This window comes from Zalophus californianus, chromosome 4 (assembly GCF_009762305.2).
Source record: "Zalophus californianus isolate mZalCal1 chromosome 4, mZalCal1.pri.v2, whole genome shotgun sequence".
Classification (NCBI taxonomy): domain Eukaryota; kingdom Metazoa; phylum Chordata; class Mammalia; order Carnivora; family Otariidae; genus Zalophus; species Zalophus californianus.
In genome coordinates, this window is record NC_045598.1 from 42,280,973 (window position 1) to 42,301,855 (window position 20,883).

General features: G+C 41.5%; 1 protein-coding gene across 1 annotated transcript in view; it reads left to right on the top strand.

Annotated features, from left to right (window-relative positions):
- Positions 1 to 8,817: 8,817 nt before the first annotated feature.
- The window catches only part of ZYG11A (zyg-11 family member A, cell cycle regulator), a 77,763-nt gene continuing 65,697 nt past the window's right edge, over positions 8,818 to 20,883 (top strand). The window contains 1 exon segment of the mRNA XM_027602077.2: positions 8,818 to 8,913. Coding sequence (XP_027457878.2) covers positions 8,824 to 8,913 — 90 coding nt within the window. The 5' untranslated portion in view covers positions 8,818 to 8,823.

Below are 20,883 nucleotides of genomic sequence, written 5' to 3' on the forward strand. Positions count from 1 at the left end.
CTATGGGCCATACATACTGAGGAAAAGAAATACTTTTGGCTAGTATTTAAATAAGTGGATGAGCTGTGTAGTCTATAGCCCACACTCCAAAAAGGAGAAATTTTAGTCTTCCACTCTTCCCCCTCCCTCACCCTTTGTCACAGTTTTTATTATGTAAATTGACCCAATCTCTCGACTAAATTCTTCCTTTCCTCCCCATTACCCTTCCATCTCCTATTCTCCATTCTTAATCTGCATTTTAGGAGTCCAGTGAACTGATCTGACTGCGTAACTCCTCGAATTGAGGGGATGAATGGTAGAAACCGTGAGCGTTCACATTAATCATTTTTGTCTCATAATTTTAGATTCCAATGCAGCCTCAAAATTCAGCCTTTACACACGCTCCAGCCTATAAAAGACCAAATCGTAGGGTAGGAGTACCCGCAGTGAATTTTTAGCTTTCAGAGTAAGCCTTTGGAACAGGTTTGGGGAAATGGCACTAGTAGCCAGATGCTGCAAGTGAATGGCTTACTCCCCCCTGCATTCAGTAGGACAGCTGTTTAAACTTATCTTGTAATGACTCAGTCAAAGACCATCTCTAGTAAGTATCCCTCCTAGACTGGGATGTGAATATAAGAGCTAAGAGTGAAAAAAAACTTTGCTCAGGCGCCTGGGTGGCTCAGACAGTGGAGCAAGCGACTCTTGATCAAGAGTGAGCCACACGCTGGGCATAGAAATCACTTAAAACAAAAAACCTTAGATCTCCTGTCACTTCCCATTAATACACATTATAAAAGGAACCATTTCAATTACATACGAATGGTGATTGTCATATGTGAATATGGAAATTAAGGAGTTAGCAAACACATTTTCTACCTAATTCTCCCGTCTCATCAATTCAGCTTTAAACAAAACACTTCAAAACTGCAGATATTATGAATAATTAGCCAAGTGCTGTGTTTAACTCTCAAACATCTTGTAAGGGAAGATAATTATCCCCTTTGAAGGGAAGGCTAAAGAGGTCAACCGACTTGCTTCAAATCATAAGACAGTACGGAGGAACTTGGAGATTAAACGTAGACACTTTTCACACTAGGGTCCCCACTATTGGCAGAACCTTGGCTACTTTGTAAAATACTAGTACTGATGTCTTTCAATGTGAAGGCAAAGGTATAATTATAATTATAATTATAATCAAAAGCCCTCTGAAACAGCTCATGAAATAAATCACATTGTTTGTGGATATTAGCAATGGATTTAAAGACTTTTCCCCTTTAAAGACCTATGGGAATAAATCAGCCATAGTTTAGGATGTGGGGTCAATCAATTAGCACTATGCAGCAAGTACTATTGTAGGGGGTCTATAATTTCAAATACTACTAGTTATTTGATAGATTCCAATGGTTGACTTGGAATTCCAATATAACCAGAAAGTATATCAAGGCAAGCACTATGCTAAGCCGTTTTATATCTATTTTCTCAGCTAAGCCTTGCAATAACCTTGTAAAGATGATAATTATTCCATTTTATGGATACAGAAATTGTGAGGTATTAGATAATTTTGCCAAGGTCACAAGCTATTAGGTGTCAGAGTCACACATAAGACTCAGGTCTGTCAGACTCTGAAATCTATGCTCTTAATCACTGTGCTATGAAGAGGGAAAATCCAATTTAACCTTTAAGGCCCATCTCAAATCCAATTTAAACCTTTCCTGTTTAGAGCTCTGACACTTTGTACTCTTCCGTGGTTCCAGTTTCATTCTTTATTTCCTAGGCATGCTTTTCCCATAATAAAGGCTTTATTGCTGATCACTACAATGGGAGAAATAAACCAAAGCTAACAGACATAGATATGGGTAAACCACCAATGTTAATAGCTTATTTTTGTGTGTTTCTTTGATGCCCAGAAAGAGACAAAGACTTGCTCAAATTTAGACCATCACATGACCCTTTCCCTTAGAAAGCATCCTTTCTATTTGAGAAGCCAAAAATAACACATGGGGTAGATGTTCTATTAGTTTTTGAAATTCTGCAAGTTTGGTATTTTTATTAAACTCATTTTCCAGAAAAGGAAACTGAAGCTCATAGGTTAAATAACTGCCCAAAGCAGAGGTGAAGTGGAACTTGAATTCAGGCTTTTTTGACATCAAACCTCGTGATCTTTCCCCTATACTTCAGGGCAACAAAGCTTAAGAGATTTTATAAAGTCCTTTTTTTTTTAAGATTTTATTTATTTATTTGACAGAGAGAGTGAGAGAGCACAAGCAGGGGGAGCAGCAGAAGGAGAGGGAGAAGCGGGCTCCCAGCCAAGCAGGAAGCCCGACGCAGGGCTTGATCCCAGGACCCCGGGACCAAGACCTGAGCCGAAGGCAGACGCTTAACCATCTGAGCCACCCAGGCGCCCTGAGATTTTATAAAGTTCTTAAAAAAATTCTACCATAATTTAAAGCGATCTTGACTAGGGTTTTCTAATTTTATTTCAGAAGTTTAATTTCTTTAAACTTCTCAATTTGTCTGCATCTGCACTATCATTCCCCTACCTTTTCTTCAGAGTTGGCAGGAAGAGGGTGGGGTATGTCAGTAAGACTTTTTTTTAATTTTTTTTTTAAAGATTTTATTTATTTGACAGAGACACAGCGAGAGAGGGAACACAAGCAGGGGGAGTGGGAGAGGGAGGAGCAGGCTCCCCGCTGAGCAGGGAGCCCGATACGGGGCTCGATCCCAGGATCCTGAGATCACGACCCGAGCCGAAGGCAGACGCCCAACGACTGAGCCACCAGGCGCCCCTCAGTAAGACTTTCTAGAGGAAGTGAGATCCAAGTGAGATCTAAAGGATCAATAGGAATTAGTAGGGGGAAGTAGAGTGGATAACAACGAGTGTGCAGAAGTACATTTTGGTAGTGAAACAACTTCAGTACACAATGGCCAAAGGAAAGGTTATAATGAGAGTATTCATGGTTTAGACTAGAGAGGTAACCAGGAGCCTGATCATGAAGAGCCATTGAAAACCATTCTAAGAAGTTTGGGTTTCATTCTGAGGACAATGGGGACATGGAAGTGTTTTTGTGTGTGTGTTTTTAAGATTTCATTTATTCATTTGACAGAGAGACACAGTGAGAGAGGGATCACAAGCAGGGGGAGTGGGAGAGGGAGAAGCAGGCTTCCCGCTGAGCAGGGAGCCCGACGTGGGGCTCGATCCTAGGACCCTGGGATCATGACCTGAACCGAAGGCAGACACTTACCGACTGAGCCACCTAGGTGCCCCATGGAAGTGTTTTAAAACCGGGAAGAAAGGTGATCAGATTTGTGTTTTATGTAGAGCACTCACTGAAAGTGGGTGAAGAATTAGAAGGGATGAGTCTGGTAACAGATCAATTAGGACCATGGACTCAATCTTCAAAAACGGTTAAACTGAATTGAAAAACTGACGGGGCACCTGGGTAGCTCAGTCGTTAGGTGTCTGCCTTCGCGGCTCAGGTCATGATCCCGGGGTCCTGGGAACAAGCCCCGCATCAGGCTCCCTGTTCAGCAGGGGGGTCTGCTTCTCCCTCTCCCACTCCCCCTGCTTATGTTCCCTCTCTCACTGTCTCTCTCTCTCTGTCAAATAAATAAATAAAATCTTAAAAAAAAAAAAGAAAAACTGACAAATTGGTGGGGGGATAGGCATAGAGGAGATTAGGGGAGGAAGGGACAGAGGAACAGGTTATCACAAAACTTATCCCTCCCTAAATAGAGGCAATCTTGTCTGTGATTTCAGAATGAAACTTTCCTCTAGAGCTACAATTCATTTTTTTTTCAGGTAGCCATGTATTTTTTCAACAAATATTACTGACCACCTTCTAGAAGTTAGGCACTGTTTTAGGCTTGGGGATACAACAAAGCAAAGTCTTTGTCCTCATGTAGCTTACATTTTTTTTTTTCCCCTTAGAGAGGGGCAGTCAGAAAATTAAAAGAAATAAAATAAATAGCATGACAAATAGTGTTAAGTTTGAAAGCAGAGCAAAAGGGACAAGCAGTATGGGGATGGTGTGGTGATCGTTGTGAGGATTGCTATTTAATGTATCCCAGCCAGGGAAGTCCTTATTGATAAGGCAGTATTTGAGCAAAAACTTGAAGGAGGTAAGAGAGCCATCCATGAGAATAGCAAGGAGTCCAACAGAGCTGGGGCAGAATAAGCACAGGGGAGAATGGCAGAAGGGGAAGGGAGAGAAGGGCATGAACAGAACAGACTATGTAGAATCTTACAGATTCCAGACAGGAGGATATTGTAAAAGTCCAAGTGGGCAATGATAGGCACTTGGCCCGGGGAAGAGTAAGACATAGTCTCTAGATATATTTTGAAGATAGAACCAACAGAATTTCTTACTAAATAGGATATGGGGTATAAGAATAAAAGATGAGGGGGCACCGGGCTGGCTCAGTTAGGAGAGCATGGGACTCTTGATCTGGCAGCCTTGAGTTCAAGCCCCATGTTGGGCATAGCGCATACTTAAAAAAAGGGGGGGGGGCACCTGAGAAGATGCCTGCCTTCAGCTCAGGTCATGGGCCAAGGGTTCTGGGTTCGAGTCCTGCTTCAGGCTCCCTGTTCAACGGGGAGTCTGCTTCTCCCTCTCTCTCTGCCCCTTCCCACTGCTCATGCGCATGCTCTCTCTCTCTCAAATAAATAAAATCTTTAAAAAAAATTAGAAGAAAAGAATAAGAGTTAAAAATGATTTCCAAGAATTTATAAGCAACTGAAATGAAGAAGTTGGCATATGCTGAAATAGGAAAGACTGAGAAGAAAAGCAAGTTAGGGAAGGATATCAAGAGTTTACTTTTGGACACATTAAGGCTGTTTACATAACCAGGTGGATATGTTGAATAGACAGCTGGATATGAGCCTGAAGTTTTAAAGTGAGGCATAGGGTAGACACATTCAAATAGGGATACATCAGCATATAGATTGCTTTTAAAATTGTGAAACTAGATAAAATCCCCATGAGTAAAAGAGAATGGCTAGAGGAGAGGTATACAAGTGCTAAATCCTGGCATACACAAAGATGTAGAACTCTGAATCAGGAGGATGAGAAGGAGCAGCCAATGAGGTAGGAGGAAGAGAGAAAGAAAGAAGAAAGACGTAGGGATGGGAGAGGAGGAAGAGATGTGTTCTGGAAGCCAAATGAAAGTATTTTAAAGAAGAAGAAATCACTTGGGTCAAATGCTGCTGAATTGTCAAAACAAAGAAAGAAAAGTGACCACTGAATTTAGCAACTTGGAAGTTGACAAGAACTGTTTAATGGAGTGGTCAGGGTGAAAGCAAAGGGTACGAGACAGTGAATACAGACCATATCATGGAGAAGCTTCTCTGTAAAACATAGGATATGGGGATAATACCTTGTCAAAAGTTCAGAAATAATTGAAATAAAACAAATGAATCACCAAAGTAGTGATTAGTAAAAGTTTATTGTGCACACCAAAACTTTGCAAACCAAGAGCACTCAAAACCAAAATATGGAGTGAGGCTCAGGGGTTATAAAGCAGCTTGTATAGTGAGAAAGCGGGGATTGTTTACTCTTCACAGTGGTTGGTTATAATACTAGAGTTTTCTTAAATGATAGGGAATTGGTCAGTGGTTACCACATAGGAAACTTGGGAAACAGTTTAAGTTCTGTGGGTTTTTGTTTTTTGTTTTTTGTTTAAAGATTTTTATTTATTTATTTGACAGAGAGATAGAGAGCGAGCACAAGTAGGCGGAGTGGCAGGCAGAGGGAGAGGAAGAAGCAGGCTCTCCTCTGAGCAGGGAGCCAGACGTGGGGCTCAATCCCAGGACCCTGGGATCATGACCCGAGCCGAAGGCAGCCGCTTAACCGACTGAGCCACCCAGGCGCCCCTGTTTTTTTTTTTTTTTTTAAGATTTTATTTATTTATTTGACAGAGAGAGGGAGAGTGAACACGAGCACACAAGCAGGGGGAGCAGAAGAGGGAGAGAGAAGCAGGCTCTCAGCCGAGCAAGGAGCCCAATGCTGGGCTTGAGCCCAGGACCCTGGGACATGACCTGAGCCGAAGGCGGACGCTTAACAGACTGAGCATGCAGGCACCCCCAGTTTAAGTTTTGCTTATGATTTTCAGAAGCATAGGCAAGAAATGACCCAGGCTAAGTTAGCTTTGCAAAATAAGCTAAACTAAACTGTTTTCTTCTGTTCAGGGAATGAATTTTCTTTTTTTTTCTTTTTCTTTTTTTTTAAAGATTTTATTTATTCATTTGAGACACAGAAATACAGAGAGAGAGAGAGCGTGCATGAACAGGGAGAGAGGCAGAGAGAAGCAGGCTCCCCGCTGAGCCAGGAGCCTGATGTGGGGCTCGATCCCAGAACCCTGGGATCATAACCTGAGCCGAAGGCAGACGCTTAACCATCTGAGCCACCCAGGCGCCCCCAGGGAATGAATTTTCAAAGCTGGTCTCCATTTGTTTTGATTTTAACAACCTGAATAGAGAAATTAGGTTAAAAGAAGTATTTTTGTTTTTAATTATGGGAAAAGTATCAGTTTGACTTATTATTTATTTTTACTTATTTTTAAAAGATATTTATTTATGTACATATTTGAGAGAGAGTGCACAAGCAGGGAGGAGGAGCAAAGGGATTGGGAGAAGCAGACTCCCCACTGAGCTGTGAGCCCAATGCGGGGTCCATCCCAGGACCCTGGGATCATGACCTGAGCCCAAGGCAGACGCTTTCACTGATTGAGCCACCCAAGTGCCCCAGTTATTTATTTTTTTTTAAAGATTTTATTTTTAAGCAATCTCTGCACCCAAAGTGGGGCTGGAACTTAACAACCAAAATCAAGAGTCCCACGCTGCACTGACTTAGCCAGCCAGGCATCCCTCAGTTTGTTTGTATGCTGGTGGCAATGATCCAAGAAAGAGGGAAAAAATGATAATGCAGGAGTAAGAAAGGACGCTGCTGGATGATATCTTTGAGTAAGCAAGAGGGGATGAGATCTAGTGGACAAGTCCAAGTGCAGGAGTTGGCCGTAGGTAAGAGCAAAATAGGTGATAGTAATAGGTGGTAAGGCAAAGACAGCCAATATAGATAGGTGGGTAGATGTGATGGCGGGAGCTTGGTACCTTTTTTTTTTTAATTGCTTTTCTTTTTTCAGTAAAACAGGCAGCTGAGAATATGGTTGGGGGAGGAGGTGTTGGAAGTTTGAGGATAGAGGAGAAGCTATGAAATAGTCCACTGAAAACCCCCCGAACATTTACTGGCTAGGAGTTAGAAAACTGGATTTTGACTGTCAGGTTTTCCACTCATCAGGTGGGTACAATTTACCTTGTCTTTTCAACCTCTCAGGTGTTCAGTTTCTCTGTGGGTAAAATGGAGATACCTACTGACAAGGATTTTTTTTTTTTTTTTGGTATAAGGATTAAATAAAAGAATAAATGTGAAAGGAAAGCATTTTGCAAAGTATTTGTACTTTGAATCCACTTATCAAGGACTTACTATGTGTCAAGCATTATGTTTTTTATGTACATTATCTTGTTTAATCTTTACATAACTCTCTGTGCTAAAACATTCTTACCCTACTTTACCGATGAGGATGTTGAGTTTCAGAGAAATTAAGAATCTTGCCCAAGGTTTACAACTTAGTAGATACGGCTGAGCAGGCATTCCAATCCAGGATTCAAATCCAAGGTTCATACTTTTAGAACTACCCTTTTCAAGACATATTTTTTCTTTCTTTTTTTTTAATTAACTAATTAATTTATTTGAGAGAATGAGAGAGAGAGAGAGAGAGAGAGAGAGAGAGAGCATGAGAGGGGGGAGGGTCAGAGGGAGAAGCAGACTCCCTGCTGAGCAGGGAGCCCGATGTGGGACTCAATCCCAGGACTCCGGGATCATGACCTGAGCCGAAGGCAGTCGCTGAACCAACTGAGCCACCCAGGCGCCCTGGTTTTGGTACTTGATTCGTCCAATGTCAGGAGCTGAAAAAGCGAAGTCTGATGCAATAGAGGTGCCTGTGCTGGAGTTTTAGGAGAAAGGTCTTTAAAGTATATATTCTATATATATATTTAAAGATTTTATTTATTTGACTTTGACAGAGAAAGACACAGCGAGGGAGGGAACACAAGCGGGGGGAGTGGGAGAGGGAGAGGCAGGCTTCTGGCTGAGCAGGGAGCCCGATGTGGGGCTCGATCCCAGGACTCTGGGATCATGACCCGAGCCGAAGGCAGACGCTTAACGACTGAGCCACCCCGGCGCCCCAGTATGCGACTCTTGATCTTAGGTCCTGAGTTCGAGCCCCACGATGGGTATAGAGATTACGAAAACAAAAATAAAAACATATTCTATTTCCCAACTTCATTGAAGTGGTCTGTGGGCAGGCTTTAGAGCGGCGACAGAAATGCGCTATCAATCTTTGAGGTATAGGTATCTGTGAAGTTGGTCTCAGAGGGGTGAGTAGGAGTTGGGTGAGTGGCACAGCAGGTATTTAGGCTGCTTGCGGCGGCGACGGGGTGCCCGAAGGGGGACGGTTGGGCCCTGACAGGGTGGGGTAGTGGTCGGCTTTGGTGGGGGAGGGGAGAATAGGCGAGGGGAGAGCTCATCCTGGGGGCGGGGTCTGCGGCGGTCAGGCCTCCGCGGGAGGGGCGAGGCTGCGGCGGGCGCGTGCGCGCCGCCACGCCGGGCGTTTCAAAACTCTCGCGGCCGGGACGGACCGGCGTGAGGGCTGCGTACGCTGCCTAGGAGCCGGCGCGGCTCAAGCTGCCTCCCGGCTGGAGTGGACTCCTCCTCTCGCGGGATCCTGGTCAGGACTCGACTCCCGGCTCGTCGCCCGCTCTCTCCTGACGCCCCACCGAAGGGGGTCGCCATGGTTCACTTCTTGCACCCGGGCCTCTCGCCCCGGACCATCGTCCCTCCTGACGCTCAGAAGGATGCGCTGGGTTGCTGCGTGGTGCAGGTGAGCACGGGGGCGGGGACGCGGACCTCGGCGGGACGCCACGCTCGTCAGGGAGTCGTCGGGGACTGCGCGGGGGCAGTTGCTGGTTCGTTTGGCCGACGCGGGGGTAAAGGCAAGGGCTGAGCCGCGGCTGGGCTCCTGTCGTCGCTGGGGAAGTGCTTGCTGGAAGGGAGTTTTCTGCCCAGGGCGTCCCAGCCTCCGGGCCGAGCGCGCTCACCTCACGCCTTAGCGTGGAGGCGCGGCGCGGGCAAGTGCCGTCCCTCGGGTGACCTTGGGGAGGGGGTAGGCCTCTCCTCGGGTCTCCGACTCTTACCTGTTTGCGGAAGGCAGCCGGTCTTTTGCAGGGTGGGATAAGTTTGGACGTAAGCTCTGGTCATAGCACTAGGCTTGGCCGGCAGTAGACGGTGGCGCTTATTACTGTCAAAATGGAGCCAGATGGCCCAAACCTCGACCTTACTGCCACGTGCATTGTGGACGTGGTACCCCACAGAGGCTGTGACCCAGCAGTCCCTATTACCCAAGGCCTTGGGCCTGGCAGCTCTAACTGGAAGGCCCTCCTGAGCCCGGCGAAGAGAACTGGAACCCCAGGACTGAAATTCCTTCATTTCACGTGTTCTCCCTCCCCCCGAGCCCCCCCCCCGGGATTCCTATTAAACTAAACTAAACTTACGCAAACCAAAAGAGTGTATTTGCTGCTTACTGTGTGTTGTGTCTCGTTTCTAGAGTAATTTGGTTATCTCCTGTCTTTTGTAGGCATTGATAGTCTCCATTTTACTGGTGTGTGGAGAAGTTGAGAACTCTGAAAGTTAGTTGATTTGCTCAGGAACCTGAACCTGACATCAGGTGTTCTGAAGTCAGACTCCACATTCTACAAAGCCCCAAGGGTCACCCTCGTAGAACTCAAAATCTAGTGAAGGTTCTAGTGAACCTAAAATACGGAGGGAAGGAAATATTCACTGAGGTTGTACTTTGCATACAGCGCCTTGTTGGAAGGCTTTTGTGCCCTGCAAAGATCTTGCCTGTGCTCCTGTACTTTTTTGGACTCACTTTTAAATGCTGCTATATGATTTGTAAATTTGTTTGTACCTAATGGAACAGCTGGGTTTTTAAGCGTGTGCTAGCACAGTATCTCAAGCACATTTTTTGTTGCCGCTGCCTGAAGTTAAAACAAATTTCCTTAGAAAAGTGATCAACCCGTTTTCTCTCTGGTTCCATAGTGTACTGTATACAGTTGTATTATTTATAAGCTTTTATTTTTAATTAACTTCAAAAATTAATACAGTGCACGAATACATTTTTGCTTATGCTGTTTCTCCATTTGTGTATGTTGCCTTTATGTGTTGTGGTTTTTGATATAAAGGTCTTTCACATATTTTGTTAAATTGATCTCTAGTTTTGATTCTGTAAATACTTTTAAAAACAATACAATTTTTTTTTGATGTATTGATCTTGTGTTCTGCAACCTGCTAGGTTCACTTTTCTCTAGTTTTTTTTTTCAGATTTCTTAAGGTTTTCTTCACAGTCATGTCATCAGCAAATAAAGACAGCTTTACTTTATTCCCTTTTAGTTCAGCTTTTTGTTTTTTAAGTTTATGCTTTCTATTTCCTTCCCCCCACCTTTTTTTTTTTTTTAAGATTTTATTTATTTATTTGGAGTGGGGTGGAGAACACAGGCTAGAGTGAGAGAGAGAAGCAGACTCCCCTCCAAGCAGAGAGCCGGAGTCCGGGCTCAGTCCCAGGACCGGGAGATCATGACCAGAGCTGAAGGGAAACGCCCAACCGACTGAGCCACCCAGGCGCCCCCTTGTTAACTTTTTCTAAATTGCATTTTCTAGGACCTTTGTAGAATGTTGAAGTTGTGAGAGTAGACATCTTTGTATTCTAGGTCTTTCACCTTTAAGTATGATACTGGCTGTAGGTTTTTCCATAGATGCCCTTTATCAAATTAAGGAAGTTTTCTTCTATTCCTGCTTTGCTAGGAGTATTTTTTAAGTTATGAATGTGTGTTGAATTTTATCAAATGCTTCAGCATTTAAGACTGTATTTTTGTTGTTGTTGTTGTTTATTCTGTTAATGTGGTGGATTTTATTGTGAATTTAACTTTACATTCTAGAAATAATCCCCACCTGGTCATGATGTATTTTTTATATATCACAGGATTCTGTTTGCTGATATTTTGTTAAGTATTTTTATGTCCATGTTTATGAGGAAAATTGCTCTCCAGAAAAGATTTTATCTAGTTTTAGTATTAGGATAATACTAGCCTCAAAAAATGAATTGGGAAATGTCCCCTATTCAAATTCTTTTTCCTATTCAACTTTTTTAGTTTGTGGAGCATGGGTATTCTTTTTTTTAAATTTTTTCTTTTTTTTAAGATTTTATTTATTTGAGAGAGAGTCAGAGCGGGGTGGAGGGGCAAAGGAGAGAGGGTCTTTTTTTTAATTTTTTTTAAAGATTTTATTTATATATTTGGCAGAGAGATAGACAGTGAGAGAAGGAACACAAGCAGGGGGAGTGAGAGAGGGAGAAGCAGGCTTTCCGCCAAGCAGAGAGCCTAATGTCGGGTTCGATCCCAGTACCCTGGGATGATGACCTGAGCCGAAGGCAGATGCTTAACAACTGAGCCACCCAGGTGCCCCAGGAGAGAGGGTCTGAGGCAGACCCTGAGCTGAGTGCGGAGCCCAGTGTGGAGCTCGATCTCACAACCCTGAGATCATGACCTGAGCTGAAACCAAGAGTCTGGCGCTTAACCAACTGCGCCTTGCAGGCACCCCCTATTTATTTCTTTTAAGTAAACTCTACCTCCACTGTGGGGCTTGAACTCACAATCCCGAGATTATTTCTTCCTTTGATGTTTAATAGAACTCACTAGTGAAGCCATTGAGACTTGAATTTCTTTGGGAGAGCTATTCATATACTTTCATTTTATATTTATAAAAGGGTCAGTTTATCAAGAAATAAGTGCACATACGTTTAGGAATGTTATGTCTAACAGATTGTCAGTTTTTGTAGTTTGTTATTCTAGTAATTTCTGTATTTCATCTGAATTACCAAATTTATTGGCAAAATTGTTCATAACAATTCCTTTATTATCTTTTTAATGCTTATAGGGTCTGTAATGACGTTCAGTCTTTTGTTCCTGGTACTGGTGTTTTCTCTTTTTTCTTTCTCTTAGTCTTTGTTAGCAGGGATTTGGTAATATTATTAGTTTTTTTGAAGAACTGACTTTTGGCTTTGATTTATATCCATTGTACATCTGTTTTCTCTTATTTCTGCTCCTATCTTTATAATTTCTTATGTTTACTCTGGGTTTAATTTAGTCTCTTTTTTATCTCTTTAAGGTGGGAACTTAGGTCATTAATTCTATATCTTTCTTATTTATAATAGAAACATTTAGAGCAGGGCACCTGGGTGGCTCAGTCGTTAAGCGTCTGCCTTCAGCTCAGGTCGTGATCCCAGGGTCCTGGGATCAAGCCCCGCATCGGGCTCCCTGCTTGGCGGGATGCTTGCTTCTCCCTCACCCTCTCCCACTGCTTGTGTTCCCTCTCTCGCGCTCTCTCTCTCTCTGTCAAATAAATAAATGAAATCTTTAAAAAAAAAAAAAGAAAGAAAGAAACATTTAGAGCTATACATTTCCTCTAACACAGCTTTGGTTAATACCCATAAATTCTGATATATTGTTCAAAATATTTTCTGATTACCATTATGAGATCTTATTTGAGCCATGGGATATTTAGAAATGTATTGCTTCATTACCAAACAGTTGGGGATATTTCACAATTTTTTTTAAATTGACTTCTAATGTAATTGTCAGAGAACTATGATCATAGAACTATGTCTCTGATTTTATTTTATTTTTTTTTAAAGATTTTATTTATTTGAGAGAGAGAGAATGAGAGATAGAGAGCACGAGGGGGAAGAGGGTCAGAGGGAGAAGCAGACTCCCTGCTGAGCAGGAAGCCCGTTGTGGGACTTGATCCCGGGACTCCAGGATCATGACCTGAGCCGAAGGCAGTTGCTCAACCAACTGAGCCACCCAGGTGCCCTATGTCTATGATTTTAATCCATTTATATTTATTGAGATTTGTTTTATGGCTCAGATATGGTCTATCCTGGTGCACATTCATGTGCACTTAAAGAATATGTATTGTACTTTTGGATATAATATTCTATGAATGTCAGGTCAAGTTGGTTGATAATATTAATTTTCTATATTCTTACTCATTTTCCAACTACTTGTTTTTTATCAATTGCTGAAGGTGTTTATTTCTAACTGTAATTGTGGATTTTTCTTTTTATTTCAGTTTTTGCTTCATGAATTTTAAAGCTGTTAGTAAGTGCATATACAGTTAGGAAGTATGTCTTCTTGATGATTTAATCCTTTTATTTTTATGATTTCTGGTAATATTCTTGCCCAGAAGCCTTCTTCTTTTGACACTAATAATAGTTAACTCCATTTTCCATATGATTAGTGTTTAATAGTCTTGTATTGTTTATGTTTAAAGCACATCTCTTGTAAACAAAAGTCTTTTTTATCCAGTTTGACAATGTGTGCCTTTTAAATTAGAGTAAATGTAATTATTCAAAATTGTTAGGTTTAAGACTACTGTGTTACTATTCATGTTCTATTTGTCCTTTTGTTTGTTTTGTTTCTTCCTTCCCTGACTTTTTTTTTTTTTAAGATTTCATTTATTTGCAAGCAGGGGGAATGGTAGGCAGAGGGAAAAGCAGGCTCCCTGCTGAGCAAGGAGCCCCTCCATCTCAGGACCCTGGGCCAAAGGCGGATGCTTAACTGACTGAGTCACCAAGGCGTGCCCTTCCCTGACTTTTGAATTGAACATTTTTCTAAGTTCCATTTTATCTTTTCTATTGACTTACTGTTCTGTTCCTCTCCTTTTTTTTTTCTTTTTCCCTTCCCTCAGTCTTTAATGGTCACTCAAAGGTAACAGTTGTTTTGTTTTGTTTTGTTTTAATATTTTTATTTCATTCTTTTTTAAAAAAATTATTTATTTATTTATTTGTCAGAGAGAGAGAGAGAGAGAGAGCAAGCACAAGCAGGGGGAGCAGTAGGCAGAGGGAGAAGCAGGCTCCCTGCTGAGCAAAGAGCCCGACTGGGGACTTGATCCCAGGACCCTGGGATCGTGACCTGAGCCGAAGGCAGACGCTTAACCCGACTGAGCCACCCAGGTGACCCTAAGACTCCATTTTCTTAAGTTACACACTAATGAATTTGCAAAACGTAAAACAGTGCTTCTTTTATCACTAAACTTAAAAAAAATTGCTTTTGAAAATGTTTTTTAAAATTGTTCTTTTAAAAAAACTGTTCTTAAAAAGGGGGCGGTGCCTGAGTGGCTCAGTCCATTAAGCATCTAACTCTTGATTTCAGCTCAGGTCATGATCTCAGGGTCATGGGCTTGAAACCTGTGTCAAGCTCTGTGCTCTGCAAGGAGTCTGCTTGAGATTCTCTCTCTCCTTCTCCCTCTGCCCCTCCCCGTGCTTGTGTGCACACTCTCTCTCTCTCTCAAATAAATAAGTAAATCTTTAAAAAACACATTTCAGGGGCGCCTGGGTGGCTCAGTCATTAAGCGTCTGCCTTCGGCTCAGGGCATGATCCCAGGGTCCTGGAATCGAGCCCCACATTGGGCTCCCTGCTCCGCGGGAAGCCTGCTTTTCCCTCCCCCACTCCCCCTGCTTGTGTTCCCTCTCGCTGTATCTCTCTCTGTCAAATAAATAAATAAAAATCTTAAACAAACAAACATATTTCATTGGGGAACCTGGGTGGCTCAGTTGGTTAAGTGTCCAACGCTTGGTGTCAGCTCAGGTTTCTATCTCAGGGTCATGGGTTCAAGCCCTGTGTTGGGCTCCATACTGAGGACAGAACCTACTTAAAAAAGGTAATTCATCGTCTTCTGGCTAGTCTTGCATCTGATAAAAATTCAGTGGTCATACTTTTAAAAAAAGAACTGCCACAATCCACCCCTCAACCTTCCATGTTAGAATTTTTCTTTTCATTGTTGGTTTTTAGACATTTTCCATATTGTGGGATCTTTAGTGTATTTCATTTTGGGTCTGTTTTGCTTCTGGGATCAGTGGGTTTATATTTTGTATCTAATTGGACATATTTTGACTTTTTAAAGAAAGCCATCACATTTGTTTAAATTGTTCTTTGTACTCAGTGAATTAACTGTGAGATTCAATTAATATTTAACAAAAACAACTGCATACATTCCAAGGATAGGACAGTGTCCTTGTTGACCATTATTTTAAAAAAAATTTTTTTTCCCTCTGTCTCCTGTCTTCGGAAGTTTCAATCACATGTTTATTATATTAGACTGCTTAAGATTGGACTTGTGGCTTTATGCATACTTTATTTATTTATTTTTTGCCAACATTTTCCTGTTTCAGTTTAAATAGTTTCTATTGCACTACCTTCAACTTCACTGATGTCTGATTTTGTAGTGTCTAATCTGTTAATCTCATCTGATGTATTATTTATTTTAGGCATTTTACTTTTCAACTCTAGAAGTTCCATTGGGTCTTTTTCAGATCTTCCATTTCTCTGTTGAGATTCCATACTTATTCTCTTGTTATGCTCATGTTCTCCTTTATATCCATGAATTATAATATCTGTTTTAAAGTCCTTGTCTTTATTTTACATTTTTTTAAGATTTTATTTTTAAGTAATCTCTACATCCATGGGCTCAAACTCATGACCCTGAGATCAAGAGTCACATGCTTTCCTGACTGAGCCAGCCAGGTGTCCCTTAAAGTCCTTGTCTTTAAAACATGTTAAATATGGTTGGCTCAGTTGGTTAATTGTCCAACTCTTGATTTTGGTTCAGGTCATGATCTCAGGGTTGTGAGGATTGAGCCCTGCATCGGGCTCTGTGCTCAGCACAGAGTCTGCTTGTCCCTCCCCTTATGCTCCTCCCCCTGCTTACTCACGCTCTCTCTCTCTAATAAATAAATAAAATCTTAATAAATAAAACATGTTTATTAGAGCTACATGGTACAGTTTATATTTTAGAAATGAGTCTAGACTCCAGGTAGAGATGGATTGGAAAAGGATTAGGAGCAAAAGTAGAGAAATTAATTTATAATTTCTCAGTATTCTAGGTAAGATATGGTAGTAACTTGGATTAGAAATTGGTAGTGTAGGGGCGCTTGGGTGGCTCAGTCATTAAGCGTCTGCCTTTGACTCAGGTCATGATCCCGGATTCCTAGGATCAGCCCCGCATCGGGCTTCCTGCTGGGCAGGAAGCCTGCTTCTCCTTCTGCCACTCCCCCTGCTTGTGTTCCCTCTCTCGCTGTCTCTATCTGTCAAATAAATAAATAAAATCTTAAAAAAAAAAAAAAAGAAATTGATAGTGTTAAAAAAAAGAAATTGGTAGTATAGCTAGAGAGAAGGGGATGGACTAGAAATTAATTTGGAAGGTGTAACAGGCATATGCACAGCAAGAAATAGATGACACATTCAGAACAGGGATAATTCAATGAGAATTTAATTAAAGGACTACTTCCAAAGATAATAGGGTGAGTTATGGAAAAGCACAATAATGTATTACTCAACTAAGTAACTATTGCCATCGTTGGGCCCAGATGACCTCCCAGAAGGAGTGTCTTAGTCTTCAGCCTGCCATAACAAAAATACCATAGACTAGGTGACTTATAAACAAAAGAAATGTATTTCTCATAGTTTTTTTTTTTTTTCCCCCTCATAGTTTTGGAGGCTAGGAAGTCCAAGATCAAGTCCATGTCTGCTGGTAGATTTGGTGTCTGGTGGGAACCCACTTCTTGTTTCATAGATACTTTTTGCTGTGTTCTTACATGGCAGAAAGGGGAAGGGAGTGCTCTGGAGTCTGTTTTATAAGGGCACTAATTCCATTCATGAGGGCTTATGACCTAATCACTTCCCAAAGGTTCCTACCTCTAAATATCATCAAAGTGGGGGTTAGATTTCAACATAAGAATTTTTGAGGAGCACAGACATTCAGTCTATAGCCAGGAGAGAGAGCTAACTTTAAAGCAGTAATTGGCGGGACACAGCCCCTCAAGGCAACCTTAAAGAGAGAGAGCTGGGGAAATAATCTGTAGTGGGTTGAACCATGCCCCCCAAAAACATGTTCACATCCTAATTCCTGGAATCTGTGAATTTGACCTTATTTGGAGATAGGGTCTTTGCAAATGCAATTAAGTTGAGAATCTTTTTTTTTTTTTTTAAGACTTATTTATTTATCCTAAAGAGGGCTAGAGCACAAGCAGGAGGGGCAGAGGGAGAGGGAGAGAATCTCAAGCAGACTCCGCACCAAGCGTGGAGCCCCACATGGCTTGATCCCACGACCCTGGGATCACAACCTGAGCTGAAACCATGAGTTGGACATTCAACAGACTGTGCCACTCAGGTGTTCCTAAGTTGAGAATCTTGTTGAAATTATCTGGATTTAGGGTCCGCCTAAATCCAGTGACTGGTGGGATCTTTATGAGAAAAGGGAGGAGATTTGAGACCTAGAGACACAGGGAGGAAGGTCATGTGAAGATGGAGACAGATCAGAGTTATGTTGCCATAGCCAGGGAAAGCCAGGAGCCACCACAAGCTAAGAAAGGAACAGTTTTTGCCTAGTGCGTTCAGAGGAGAATGGCCCTGCTCACAGGGGACTTGATATTTGGACTTCTGTCCTCCAGAACTCTGAGAGAATAAATTTCTGTTATTTTGAGCCATCCCATTTTTTGTGGCATTTGTATAGTCACACTAGGATAGGAATACATGTTCTAACTTAATTCACCCTCCTGTCTTCTTTGGGAGTTTCACATTGTCAGAACCAAACTGATAGCAGGGCAAGGGGATCTATTCATGGGATCCATTTACCTCCAGGAATAGAGAGCAGGGTGAAGAATAAGGGGGTGAATTTGGGTGGGAGGTAGGTGGCAAGTTGAAGCTACCCGATAGGTAGAACTGTTAGGATTTTGCTAAGTATTGGAAATGTGTATTTGTATGGGGTGTTCATTAAGAACAAGAAAGTATCAGTAATTTCTCTGTTGGTGGAAGGACCTAGACTTCTTAGCACGCAGTGTATGTGCATTACCTCTGTAACCTTAGATTAAAATTCTTTTTTAGGAATTGTGGAGGTTAGTGATAATCCATCCACATTTATATAAAACTTCATGTGTCACACAGCTGCTGACTCTAAATCAAAGTTTGTGACAATGGAGTTTGACTTGGTGGCTATCCTGGACAGGGAATTGATTTATTCCTAGAATGTATAGGTATTTATTTTATTTATTTACTTATTTTTAAAGATTTTTATTTATTTGAGAGAGAGTGAGAGAGAGAGAGAGAGAGAGAGAGAGAGCACAAGGGGGGTGAGGGGCAGAGGGAGAAGCAGGCTGTCTGCTGAGTAGGGAGCCCGGCCTGGGACTAGATCCCGGGACTCCGGGATCATGACCTGAGCCAAAGGCAGCCGCTTAACCAACTGAGCCACCCAGGCGCCCAGAAAGTATAGGTCTTTAAAGTGAGAAATAATGGATTCTATATTATGCTTAAATAGAATGTCACATTCACCATTGGTATAGCATGGGCTTTGAATGTGATCTTGTAATAATCACATACTACAAGGAGCATTTTCCAAATTCACAAGAATACTTTATAAAATTGTGTATTTAGAATATATGGATAGAAGTGCTTACTTCAGCAGCACATATACTAGAATATATGGATAGGAGGGGTGCCTGGGCTTAGTCAGTAGAGCAGTTTTGATCTTGGGGTCATGAGTTCAAGTCCCACATTGGGTGTAGAGCCGACTTAAAAATAATGTATTTATGGATAGGATTTTGTTTTAAATTAATTTGAATTTATGGTATACCTTCCATATAAAGAAAGCATCGTCATGTAAAACAAAAGAAATAGAAACAATGGGTTTTGATAGGTTGCTACTGCTTCTTCTCCCCAATTCTGTTCAGATGTTCTACTCTTTATCAAATTGTGTTATTAATCCTGAGAAATCTTCTTTCAGTACTGTTCCATTCCCCAATATGTCTGTATAAAGGAATGGTTAAAAATAAACATTTGAATGTACAGGTACTTCACTTTTTAGTTATTTATATTTATCCTCTTCATACTTCCAAAATGAATTTGAGATATCTTCATATTCTACTTTTATAAAGAATGAAACAACAATAACAAATCCAGTATCATCAAAGTTATGAAATAGATAAATTAGGAAATTATTCACATTCTAACAAATAGTTACCAAACTTTTCTTTATAGGATGCAGTAATGCAAGGTCATCTAGATAGCAATTCGTATAGCAAGGTAGATTGGTAATGAAATAATTAATTTATTTATTTGAGAGAGAGAGAGTGGGTACTAGCAGGGGGTCAAGGGCAGAGGGAGAAGCAGGCTCCTCGCTGAGCAGGATGCCCGATGCAGGGCTTGATCCCAGGACTCCAGGATCATGACCTAAGTGGAAGGCAGCCACTTAACGGACTGAGCCACCCAGGCACCCCAAAATGAAATAATTTGTAAAGATCATATATGTAACTTTTTTTGCAACTTGATCTATTGCCGAAAGTAAAGCGTCTGTGAATACTTCTTACTTTTTGGTACATACTGTAAACTCTTGAACCTTGACATTATTTTTATTGTTTATTCTTTTAACGTGCTCATTGAGGCTTTGCTATGTGTCCCGGGTTGTACTCTTGCTGGGGAAAAGTCATATAAAGACACAGCTGCTTTTCATTCTAATTTCAGCGTTGGGGAAATTTAATATCTGAGTGAAAGGTTGTTGACGGCCTATTGGTGGGTCAGAATTTGTTTTCATGTTCTGGTTTTCAAGAGTTGGTACTTGAGCACAGCAACTAGTTCCCATGCATGCTTTATGACAGCTGATAAATAGAATTAACCACCCGTAGACAATTATTGATCTTAAATTGGTGTGTCTTATAGAAACACTGTTAAAAATTCTCTGTATTACAAGGAATTAAAAATAGTGTTTTTGAGTGCAAATTTTTCTTGTTACTCTGTATCCATCCAAGACAGTAGAAGGAACACAATTAGCCATTATGTTAGTTTGTTTGAAAACATGCTATTTTTAGCACACTAATTTCTAGAAAAGGGGGAAATGTGATTAAAATTAGATTGCTCTCTATCTCTCATTCTCTCTCTCTCAAGTAAATAAATAAAAAAAATCTTAAAAAAAATTAGATTGATCCAGATTGCAATGTGAGCTTATATTGTTTGATTCTCTTGGAAGATTTAGAATTGATTGTAAGAAAGGGTTTGGCAAATGATGCTTTTTAAAAGAAATGGTCTTGTTTCTTGTGTGCTCTCAACGCATTGTGGAGATCAAAACTCTAATGCCATATGTAATTGAAATGCCAAAGGTGAGCTGCAGCATGACAGCCCGACAATGTGGTTATGATTTGATTCAGCATTTGAATGTATTTTCTAAATTACTAGCCATGGCAGTAGTTTAAGAGGTTCTTTTTTTTTTTTTTTTTAAGATTTTATTTATTTATTTGAGAGAGAGCACAGAGGGAGAGTGAGAAGGAGAAGCAGACTCCCCACTGAGCAGAGAGCCTGATGTGGGGCTGGATCCCAGGACCCTGAGATCAGGACCTGAGCCAAAGGCATGTGCCTAACCAACTGAGCCACCCCAGCACCCCACTTTTTTTTAAAGTAGGCTCCAGGGGCGCCTGGGTGGCTCAGTCGGCTAAGCATCTGGGATCGAACCCCATGTTGGGCTCCCTACTCAGCGTGGAGCCTGCTTCTCCCTTTCCCTCTGCTGCTCCTCCTGCTTGTGTTTTCTCTCTCTCTCCCTCTCTCTGTCAAATAAATAAATAAGTAAATAATCTTAAAAAAATAATAATAAAGTAGGCTCCATGCCTAGCGTGGAGCCCAAAGCGAGGCTTGAACTTACAGCCCTGAGATCAAGACTTGAGTTGAGACCTAGAGTCAGATGCTTGACTGACTGA